Source organism: Panthera onca, chromosome F1 (assembly GCF_046562875.1).
Source record: "Panthera onca isolate mPanOnc1 chromosome F1, mPanOnc1 haplotype 2, whole genome shotgun sequence".
Lineage (NCBI taxonomy): Eukaryota > Metazoa > Chordata > Mammalia > Carnivora > Felidae > Panthera > Panthera onca.
Genome location: NC_138355.1, coordinates 56865300 through 56877319, shown reverse-complemented (window position 1 = coordinate 56877319; position 12020 = coordinate 56865300). Strand labels below are relative to the sequence as shown.

The following is a 12020-nucleotide window of genomic DNA, read 5'->3' as shown; positions in this document are numbered from 1 at the left end:
TGTCCTGTGTTAACATTCCAGGTACCCACAGTTGCTACTGGAAATATTTTTACCTGCTTTCCACTTTTCGCGAATCGAAGGAAAACAAGTGCCCCGTAGAGGTCACGTGGTCTACTGGGAGTAATGTCTTTGAGCCATTACCAAAATAGATGTAGCATTATTACCCAGGTGCTTGGGGCAGCACATTTTTAGGATAAAAATGCCTTTAAAAAAATTATTGCATTGAAAAAGCACCAGGGAAGGTATTTCAAGGACAGAATCTGTGTAGACTCTAACACGGATCAAAGACTTTGTTGGGTGGGTGATCATAGCCAACAACAACGAACTAAAACTCGATGGGAGGGCTTTGAAATTAGAGAGGTATCCCTCCAGCACATAAGTTCTTTAGAATAATGTTGATTTGTTTTTCAAGATATAAACTGGTGTTACTTAGTGAAATCAAGGTTATCACTCATATATGTCAAGACTAATTTATTGAAATTTGGCTGAAGGATACCTGATTCATCATAAACAATTTCTGTAAACTTAAGCTGAAAATATATCATTTGTGCAAACACTCAGGACCACTATATTTTCTACCCGTTCACAGTGAAATTTTTACAAAAATGTTTTGTTGCCTATAGCTTTGGGAAGATACTTCTACCACGGCGTAGTTAGGTATTCATTTTTCACAGCATAGTTTGGTCATTCGCTCCTAGTCTCAGAATTCATTGACTTTCTTAGGCATGATCTCTACATTTGTGGGAGTGCGTGTGTTTGCACGTGCATGCTAATACTGAATCCAGAACCATTGCCCCCTACACCAAATTGTATTGTTATTTGCTTACAAGTCTTATCTCCTCTGTAAGACTGTGGACTTCTCAAGAGCAGGAACTACCTCTTTCTGTTCCAGCCCATCACATGATACAAAATTGCAGGCTCATTGATGAGCATCAAGGATCCAAGAATGAATAAGACAGATCTTCTCCCTCAAAGTTCATCCTAAGGCACTATTAAAAATTTCTCTGCCTTTACATTTCTTTTTGTCATTGAGGAACTATGGAATGTAATGGTTAGAAAGGAAACTAGAGTACTTCTTTATATATGATCTAAAATTCTCATGTGGTAATTTTATAATTTCCCTTCTGTTTTTTGAAGAAATTTAAAAATCTTTACACAATCATCCTTAGAAGGGTCATAAATCATAGATTTAGCTACTCTTGTTGAATCACTCCTAAATATTTTCTCCAATGTGTTCAATAAGTACTATAACAAGGTAAAAGTTAACCCTTTTAGTGTCATCTGTCTGTATTTTCATGTTTTATTTTCCTTTCATTCTTATTCTATTCATATCAAGATGCTCTTTTATTTCCTTTAAAGCCTCTTACAGTTTTTTTTTTTCTTTTCACACTTTGTTCCCTAGCAGCTTTTGTATATTTTTGGTTTTCCCCTCAATGATCTCTTCCTGTTTTGCCTTGCATTTCATTTTTCTCAAAGCCACTTTTCAAGGTTTTAAAAAATTAACTAAGTTTCTGAATACTGTTTTTTGGTTCGTGGAATGATTTTCCTAGTGTCCTTTAAATTTTTTTTTTTTAATGTTTATTTATTTTTGAGAGAAAGAGACAGAGAGAGACAGAGCTGGGGAGGAACAGAGAGAGAGGGAGACACAGAATCCGAAACAGGCTCCGGGCTCTGAGCTGTCAGCACAGCGCCCGAAGCGGGGCTCGAACTCACAAACCGCGAGATCATGACCTGAGCCGAAGCCAGACACTCAACTGACTGAGCCACCCAGGCGCCCCAGATTTTCTTAGTGTTCTTAACATTGCCTCCTGATGAGATGTCTAGCTCTTGACCTTGTGGGCATTACTACATTATAGCACCATAATTAGTGTTCAAAGCAATGACCTTGAGGAATCAAGAAAATATAAGCTTTCTAAGCATATTATTTTACTTATTTACTACTTTTTGGTGGAAGATTTTTCTACTGTGTAAGAAATGGTCCTTGCCTCCAGGATCTTACCATCTAATGGGTAATATGCATGCAAAAAAGGTATGACAAAATATGGCATGTCTGTAGGTGATGAGAGTACGTGAAAAGATATGAGAACCAAGAAGTCATTTTCTGCTATGATGGTCTGAGAGGTTTTCATGAAAGATTTGAATGGAATTTGAGTTGAACATTGAGACTTGGAAGTAATTTTAAGAAGAAAAGAGGGGCAAAGATAGATCATTCTCAGAGGGAAGTCTGAAGGACACAGGAAAAGAATAAATTGAAATGGCTGCATCAGAAAGTTCACATAAGGTAATAATTGTAATATTGCTGGAGAAGTAGGCAGGAGTTTTATTGGAATGGGGATTTTGTTTGCTAATCTAATATTTTATATTTAATTCAAGAGGCCATAGAAATCTAGTGATTTTTTTTAAATTTTTTTAAAATTAAAAAAAAATTTTTTTAACGTTTATTTATTTTTGAGACAGAGAGAGACAGAGCATGAACAGGGGAGGGGCAGAGAGAGGGGGAGACACAGAATCGGAAGCAGGCTCCAGGCTCTGAGCTGTCAGCACAGAGCCCGACGCGGGGCTCGAACTCACAGACTGTGAGATCATGACCCGAGCTGAAGTCGGACGCTCAACCGACAGAGCCACCCAGGCGCCCCTAGTGATTTTTTTTTAATTAGGGTACCGACGTACCCAAAGAAGTCCTAGGAAGAGGTATGCAGCATGGATTACAGGGGGACAGCATGGAGGCAAAATGCCCAGTTAGGAGATCACGCCCACAGTCCACATGTGAGCTCACACGTGCCTGACTTAGGTTCCTGTCAGAAGTGTGTTCTTGTGGAGAATGAGGATAGAATTTTCAGATGAAGAGGAACTGGTTGGAAATGAAAGATGATTTTTTTGTGGGGGCGGGGAGGGGAATGGTGGGTCACCCTGGTAGAAGTTCCCAGCATTGAGTTCAAAGTGCGGGTCATGCTTTGATATTGGAAAGTGAACAAAGGTAGGACTTGATACTGAATCTTTAGGCAAAAACAGGGCAAGAAATGCTGTTTGGAAACCATTTTTCCTCCCTTATAGTTATTGTTCAGCTCTTTCTAAGAAAGCAAAGACAGAGTTTCTTTTTAATAAGTATAGGAAGAGGTATGTAGAGTGAAAGAATCTGGTAGTAGAATACTAATTAATCCCTGGGAAATTACTAGCAATACTCCCTGTATGCAAAAGAAATTTCCAGTGATGGTTAAAGGAGCACAGCAGTGAAAAATGGTTCATCTAAAGTTCAGATCCTAAATCCTTTTATTCTCAGCCATGACCCAGCCAGTCTGGTTCCTTTGACTTATCCTCAGTTTCCTGGGTATTAGTAATATCTCTGAAGATGATGGTGTGTGCCTTTGTTGATGCAATTAATATTACTCTTATTATTGAATCTCTTATGTTAAAAAGTAGTTGCTTTTATTACTATAAATGCCCTGAGTTAGAATGCTAATTTAGTCAAACAGTTTTGATAGGCTTATCTCCAGTTATAGTACACAGCTTTTTAAAAAATTTTTTTAGTCATGCATACTTAACCAATTTTCAGTAGTTATAAGTGGTTAGGTGTTACTTCCTGTTGAATTAGCAGTTGCTGAGTAGTTGAGTCTTTGTACAATCCTGCAATCCACTAATGTGATATTTAATGAGGAGACATCAGTCTGGAGAAAGGTAGTCAATATAAATCAGTGTTTACAAAGTGTGATTAACTCTGAAATATTTCATCAATGCTGTGGTCCCAGGCAGACTCTATGCTAATTACTAGAATCTGCGCATGTTTCAGGGGACTTGGATGGACCCTGAGTATTGCAAACACGGAGCAGCAAAATTGCAATTATGCTCGGACCGTCTCTGATGACAATTTATGCATTTGGTGTGATGACCTCCCCCTTCCCAAGAGGGCAATAAACAGAATGCATTTTCATTAAGATACTAATGCACTTAATCACAAGGGGAAAGGGTTAGGAAGCAAGGAAAGACCTTCAAGCACTATGTGACAGAGCTGATACGGGAGAGAGGCTTTATTTTAAAGGCAGCTTCTTTGCAAAGCTGTAGGCAGCCCCAGAGCACATCCCACATGCTGTCATTGGCATTAATTGAAAAAATTTCAAGTCAAAGTTTGGATCTTCTTCTGGCTACATATTTATCACTTCCAGTGTGTAAGTACGACCACAAATAATGTCAACTCTGATATTAACAGTGTAGTTTCGTAGCAGTTTATTTTTATTTATGACACTTTCATGGAGCTTGAGTGTTTGGAATTCATTAATGCAGATAATGTAACAAACATGATGATGACGATGATGGTCATCATCATCCTCTTCCTCCTCCTTTTCAATAAACATTTACGAAGCAGAGAACCATGTTGTGAGGCCTAGTGAGAGCCAAGTCATTTCGGTCCCTGCCCTCTAGGAGCTTATTGTAAGGCCCCAGGTTAGCCTGCTGATAATTTTTCACAGTGGGGTTTGTGCTGTTTAGTGTCAGAAAGACGATAAGCCTGATGCATTGGAGCATTCGTAACCAAAGGAAATCCAGAACTGATGATACGAGAATATGATTTTGCCGTTTGTGCTTTTACGGAAATAATCTAGTTTGAAAATTCATTTCGATCCTAAGATTCTGAAAGACTGATGTTTTACACGGGTAGACTGAGCATAGTGTTTTAAAGGCTAACTTTAAACTTAAGCTTTTGAGATCCTTTACCATTTATCTTCCAGTTATTCAGTGCATCTCAAGTGGTTGCTACCGAGCAGACAGCTTCGTGACATTTATGACATCTTCATGAATCTCCTGTGACTTTTTTTGAGGGGAGGGGCAGGATGAATGCGTAGACATTGCCTTTGGGATGCTCACATTTTTGGGGTCTTGCAAATCTAACCGCTTTCCTTCAAACTCTGTGTTTTAGGTAATATAGAATATAGCTGCCCCGCCACGAATGAATGTGAAATCACAAAGCGCAGACGTAAATCCTGCCAGGCTTGCCGCTTCATGAAGTGTTTAAAAGTGGGCATGCTGAAAGAAGGTAAGGCACGTCGTTAGAGGCCCCGCGCTTTAGGGTGGGAATGGGGGAAGGGGTGTGTGCAAGGGGTTACAGAAATGCTAGAGAAATCAGGAAAAGAGGGGGTCACAGTAAGCACCCTGAATCTGATGACAGAATACTTGTTCACGCCTGAGTTTTCTGATGAGTCCTGGCTGACGGCTTGACATCGACAGGAGGGGACAAGGTGGGAAACGTCACATGTGCAGCTAAGCTCACCAGGTATGCTTGGTAGTTCTGGTTCTTTTTACCTTTACAATTTGCAGGAGGTGAAGGTCGAAGGACACCAAGAGGCTAGTCGTTGTCTTTTTGTGTTTCTTCTCCTTTCTAAGTTTGCAGAGAGATTTTTCCTTCCGTCGTTAATTGAGATATAGTTGGCAAATAAAAACTATATATTTAAAACGTATGACTTGATGTTTTGATGTGCATGTGTACTGTGAAATAATCGCCAGAGTCAAGCCAATCAACATAGCCATCATTTCATATTGTTACCACTTTTTTAAATTTTTTTTTTAACGTTTATTTATTTTTGAGACAGAGAAAGACAGAGCATGAACGGGGGAGGGGCAGAGAGAGAGGGAGACACAGAATCCGAAACAGGCTCCAGGCTCTTAGCAGTCAGCACAGAGCCTGACGCGGGGCTCGAACTCACGGACCGCGAGATCATGACCTGAGCTGAAGTCGGACGCTTAACCGACTGAGCCACCGAGGCGCCCCACCACTTTTTTAAAAAAATTAATTTTAGGTGTAAAACACTCTTTCTTTTTTTCCAGTCTTCTCTTTTGGACTTATGTTCTTAAGACCTTTACTAGACCACTAAGAACTAATCCCTCATTTGACTAGGAACAGAGAAGACTCTCAAATTCTTCTTCTCATCTTGACTCTCCTCTTCCTCTGGGGGGGGGGGGGGTGAGGAAAGCTATAAACAAAGGGTGTATAATTGTATAATTAAAGCCTTATGAAAAGGTGACGCAAAATGTATTGTCAAGTAAAAAAATAAAATAAAGTAAAGCACAAATCCCCTAGTAGTGGGATTCACCGTATATATGAGTATATTTTTATATACAAATATGTATTTATATTAAATAAAAATTATAAAAAGTTTATCTTAATAATTCATATGAAAATATCTGGAGAGAGAGAAAGGAGAAAGAATGGTAGAAGGGAGATATGCTTTGTGGTAGGGTGCACATGGGGAAGTAGAAGGAGGGACAAATAAAGATTGGGGACAGTGTGGCACTGTAAATCCAGTGAGGAGGGGTATTTTCCCTTTTCACCATATAGCCTTTGGCACTATTAGGATTTTTCACAGTTAGTATATTTTGTATTTATAATGCCCTTGCTAAATATGTATTAGGTTTCTCCAGAGTGCCAGGCATCATTCTAGACTGCAGTGGTACAACAGTGAGCAAGTCGGGTATGATTGCTCTTGCTAGAGAAAACTTAAGTGGAAATGCCAATGGGACAGTTTTGACCAGGAAAAACATAAATAAAAACCCAACCATAATGACACTACACACAGGACAAAGAATCTCCCTTTTAGTTAGGATGATGGTGATAGCTCACTTCTTTTGAGGTTGAAAGCTTTATCTTAGCAATTGCCTTAAATCCTGTAAAAGAGTGACAAACAAAACCTACTTCACGGTAAATGGTGAGTAATTGGTGGTCGACTTTTGGTCTTTATGTTGCCGCTTAGTTGAGCTGTAGAGACTCGCACTAAACTTACGCTCATTCAAAAGGGGTAAATTAAGAGTCAGGAGTTGAGGAATCATTTTCAAAGAGCAAATCCATGTATTTAAAGTGCCATAAAAATAATATATCAATTAGCGCTTTGCATTGCTGTGTCCTAGATGTGGCTTTTATTTTCAAAAACTAAAGTACATGGAGATATGTCTCCATTTCCAGGTTGGTAGCATTTTTTGACTGGTTTCACTTTACCCCCATGATTTACTCAACTCTTTGCACTTCCAGGTTTATGGAGGAAGTAAAAAAAATAATAATAAAATTTCCTCTAACTAATTTCCCACGTTGTGGTTTTGAAGCAGGAGCAGTTTTGAAGGGTGGTTAGAGTGATGAGGAAGTGTGAACTGGGTTTAATTAAACATTGTTGGTGAAAAGAAATGGGACAGTGCTTATCTGTAATTCACACCTCTTCAGTTGCCCTTATCAAGCCTTTAGAGGGTCCGTTTTCAAGGGAATTGCTGCTGTTGCTGATATACTTAAATAATAATTTATTTTCCTTTACTTCCTTATGCCCACTTTGATGGGAAAATACCAGTTCTCTAAGCCCCTCCCCCCAAAAGGATGGCTATGAGTAAATATGGAATATTTCTCTTCTTTTGTACTTAAAAATGCAGTGAAATATTGTATTACACCCTGCATATAAATGCACAATTATGTTTGGCCATCTCCTTGGCTCAAGACTGGCCTCCTCAGCCTGGAGAGAATGATACTGTCTTAAATGTATCTTTATGGATGGAGAGGGATTTCAGTCCCGTGCAGTATGTCAGAGATCATGATGTAGTAAATCTATTCAAATGTAAACCTGTTCAATTCAATTACCAGTCCATAATAAAATTTGCTGCTACAACCCCCGTGTTGACCACAGCAGTCCATACAGGCTGATGGCACAGCAGGTCTGGAAATTGACAGACAAAATCTATTTAAACAAAAAACAACATTAGTTCTAGAATCTGAAATGAAATCAGATTTCAACAGCTTTGATGGGAACCTTCTTTCCTTTACCGGGTATTTTTATGCCACCAGCCAAATACATCTTAGATAAAGTGCTGCCTGAGGGAAATAAAGAAGTTTTCATTAAAAGGGTGGTTTAGAGAAAAATGAAACTTTCACTCACTTCAACACAATGGGTTGTTTGAACCGGGTTTATTCACTGGTATTTCTGCTAATGATTTAGGGTGCCAATGGGAAGTGACAGCTTAGAGTGTAAACAACCCCAATTGCGTCACGGTTGTGCGCGATTAAATTCTTAGAAGATATGCCTTCTCCTTAGCCAGCGCCAGAATTATGTCTGAATGAACTACTTGATTTTAACGTTAGAATTTTTGAGTCAAAAAGTTGTTATCGTTTGAAACAAAGAATTTGTTGTGTGGAGCAAATAACAAAGTGTCACAACATAAGAACAAAACAAAACCCCAGACTTCAAGAAGTACAGTTAAAAAATGAAAGTTTGTTCAAATCCAAATGGTTGTGCCTTTCCACATCCTGGAAAATCCCCTTTTCTGGGCTCTAGTTGGCTAGTAAGCCTCACGAATGATGGGCCAGCATTACTTTGTCAGCATTATACCATACTGTATGTCAGAGAAGACCCATCTATTACAAGATATCTGGTCCCAACATTCCCTTTTCATTTTTTTTCAGGTATTGCGTATTTGAAGGAAAAAAACAAGAACTAATCAAAGTGCACCTATAAATCTGGTCAAGATTTATTTTTATTTTGATCTCTCTCCTTGGTTATTTAAAGGCTATTGCAGGACACGCTGGTTCAGTTTACTCTCTGTCAGTGGCCAACAGAGACATTTTATGAAAGCAATAATTATTTTATTTAGGTATAACATTCACTGATCGAAGGATTAAAGGGCTTTTTGCTGTTTATTGGTATGATGGGTTTCACCTTGGCGACTCAAGTATTTTTCTTGGACTCTTGCACACGAGAGCAAGGCACCCACAGTCATACACAGCGTGATATTCCCCAGCCAGGCCAGCGTGCATGACAAAGTATAGATGAATCACAGAAGCATGGAGGACCAGTTTAGCTATTTCATGCCAAAAGAGTGTATTTCACTTTGCCTTAAAAAAAAAAAAAAAAAAGATACTTAAGCCCTTCTAATCTTCTATTTCTTTCTTTTTTTAAAATTTTCTTAAAATGTTTTTATTTTTGAGACAGAGCGAGACAGAGCATGAGTGGGGGAGGGGCAGAGAGCGTGGGAGACACAGAATCCGAAGCAGGCTCCAGGCTCCGAGCTGTCAGCACAGAGCCCGATGCGGGGCTTGAACTCACGACCCGAGAGATCATGACCCGAGCCGAAGTGGGACGCTTAACTGGCTGAGCGCCCCAGGCGCCCCTCTAGTCTTCCGTTTCGTCATCTATAAGATGATGGCAGTAGTAGTATTTGCGAATAAAATGTCGTGAATATCCAATAAGAGACTGCAGGTTAAGTGCTCAGCATGCCACATGATACAGAATAAGGATGAAATCAATATTAGCTCTTGTTGCTGGAAACAGTAAGGGTCAAGCTTCAGGGTGAGGCGGACCTAGATTCAATGCCTGGCTCTGCCACCTCCTGGACCTGAACAAGTTGCACAACCTCTAAGACCTACTGCAGCCTATTTACTTGTGAGCATGGGACTGAAGACAGAACTTACCTTGCTTATGAGGTTTTTGTAAACCCGAGAGAGCTAATTTAGACACAGGGTATGTGGTTGGGGGGTGACGCCATGAGCTAGAATCTGGATATATTATACTGACCTCCTGGACTAATACAAATTCATATACATTTTGTTATTTTTCGGCGATGTCAACGATCTTAGGGGTCCTTTCTGACTTTTTATAGACATACAATAGGTGAAAATTGGTTCCAAAATTTCATAAGGAAATTTAGTTTTTAATATTTACCCTTAGGTCAAGCAAAGCAAGACAACAGCGTAAAAAGGAAAAAAGGGACTTCAACCCAAGCAGTTTTCACCACCAACAACATAGGTAAAGTGGTTGAGATGAAGAAAGGAGGGCTCATTCCTCTATCAGAGAAAATGGACAAATAACCCATATTTTAAAATGTGCATGAAGAAATAGAAGAATTCCTTTAATGTACTCATAGGTACATTAAATTTTACTAAGGGAATTTTGATAACAGAGCATCGTGGAAAAAATTCAGAGGATAGAAATAAGTTTTAGTACACCTCCATAAATATTAACTGAACTTCTCTCGCGTGTCTGGTAAAATACCACGCTTTAGCTTTTAATTGTGATTTTTCCACTACCTAGCATAGTGATTTTGGGGAAGTCCATTCAGCTCTGTGTCTATTTCCATATGCCCAGGGGAGCAGTTAGACTGCATTCTTTCTCATCCCTTCTCTTCTGATATTAGTTGTATTTAGAAAATGATATAATGGGAGCACTTGAGTGGCTCCATTGGTTAAGGGCCCAACTCTTGATCTCAGCTCAGGTCTTGATCTCGGGGGTGAGTTCAAGCCCCCCATTGGGCTCCACGCTGGGGCTGAAGCCTACTTAAAAAAAGCGAAAAAGAAAATGATACGATGTGCATAGAAACATGACACCAGTATAGGACACAAAGGTACTTGTAATTATTATGATGATGACAATATCTGTGAGTACCAACCCATAGGAACTATGATTTGTAGATCTGGCTAGTAAGTGGTGCCCTTTTATAAATTTTGTCTTAACTGGATAATTCTTTGGATGCTTTTCATCTTTCTGAAAAAGAGGAAGTAGGTTATTTTTGCCACAGTTGATAGGAATGAGAGGGGAAGGAACCATGGAACAATTAATAGATATTTCAATACTCAGGATCTGAAGTCTTGTTTATGCATTTTTGCCTATGTTTGAAAAACTTTCCCTCTGTATTTTCTCACAATCCTACCATCTCTCGTCAATATATTGAAGTGCAGTAGAGTTTTATTTCTGTGAGCATCTGAAATCTTCCCACAGATTGCTATATTACTACCAGGCAGATTTATTTGAAGTTTGGTTGGTACATTTTTAACATAAAAATACTGACATAAACAGGAGAGGAGAAGAGCAGGTTTATATAATTTTAGATGACTTCTAAATACTTCCTCATGGGGAAAAATGAGTCATTAAAACTAATAACATACTTATATATTTTATGGATAGACACATTTGCTTTCCTTATTTGATTTGACATTTTGAAAGAAAGTTTCTATTGCAGAAGTGCTTAATATTTCCTCTACTTTTTAAAGTCTACCAAATACAAACATCAAGAGTCCAGGTAGGCAGTTTAAAGGATGTGTCTGAATTGTGAGTCTGTCTCTTTAGGATACAGTCAAAGCAGAGGATGGGAATAGGTGTGTTGGAATAAGTCACCGTTCAGTGTGGAAAGGGCACAGGATATTAAGGTTCCATTATCACCTTAAAGCCTCACCCAGCAGGACCCTGAGTGTGAGATTCTCATTAATCAGATGAGGAATCCAAGGCTCAGAGAGTTTCAGTGACTTACTCAATGGCCCATTGCAGGTAGAGTAGGAATGGGATGAAAAGTCAGGTACGTCACCTTTCAGGCTCTGTATCTCTATCAAGCTTTGTTGCAGTCTTGGCCAAACGGGGTGTTACTGCTCCAGCCTCGGGTTGATTGCCCACACTCTCGGCACAGTAGGCTGGTACTGGTGCCAGATATCACTCGGGGGGAGGAGAGATGGGGAAGAGTCCTGGTACTCCCAGGAAGTGGCAGAGTTTGTGGGTTCAACAAGGGGTTTGTGCCTAAGGTATAAGTGACATTCATGAAGAGGGGACTTTTCCTTAGGATTCTGATCTCGGGAAACCAAGTTCTTCTCACTTGGGGTTTGATGAGGCCAGGAAGACGCAGATAGTGGTGGGGATCGGTCCAGAAGAGATCTTTACGGAATACCTGAGCAGCTAGAGTGTTGGGTTAATTGTGAGTTGGAAGAAGCATTGTGTACCAGAAGCTGTGGAGGTCACAATGTCACAGCTTAAGACCCCATGTGGAACAACATGCTTAGGTCCCTGTGTTTTGGTTAGGCTGAGTTAGTGTTTGCCTCTGGATACGAGGTCCCCAGGGAAAGAAGTTAACTTCAAACCATTGAAGGATCTAGAAGTATCTTTTATTTTCATTCCTGGGTGGATCTTAAGGGGGTCCTGTCGTCTATACCCTGCTGAAATATCGGCTTGACAAATCATTGCCAGCCTCTCTAGAATGGAAGGCCCTCATCTCTTGCTCTGACTCACGAATTGATAGGACTG

At 39.6% G+C, this 12020-nt stretch overlaps 1 protein-coding gene across 6 annotated transcripts in view; it reads left to right on the top strand.

The window, feature by feature from the left end:
- ESRRG (estrogen related receptor gamma) overlaps window positions 1-12020 on the top strand; it is a 625896-nt gene that overhangs the window by 464036 nt on the left and 149840 nt on the right. For all 6 annotated transcript variants that reach the window (XM_060644356.3, XM_060644357.3, XM_060644361.3 and 3 more), the window contains one exon: window positions 4910-5026. In XM_060644356.3, the coding sequence (XP_060500339.1) occupies window positions 4910-5026 (117 nt within the window). The remainder of the gene's footprint in view (window positions 1-4909; window positions 5027-12020) is intronic.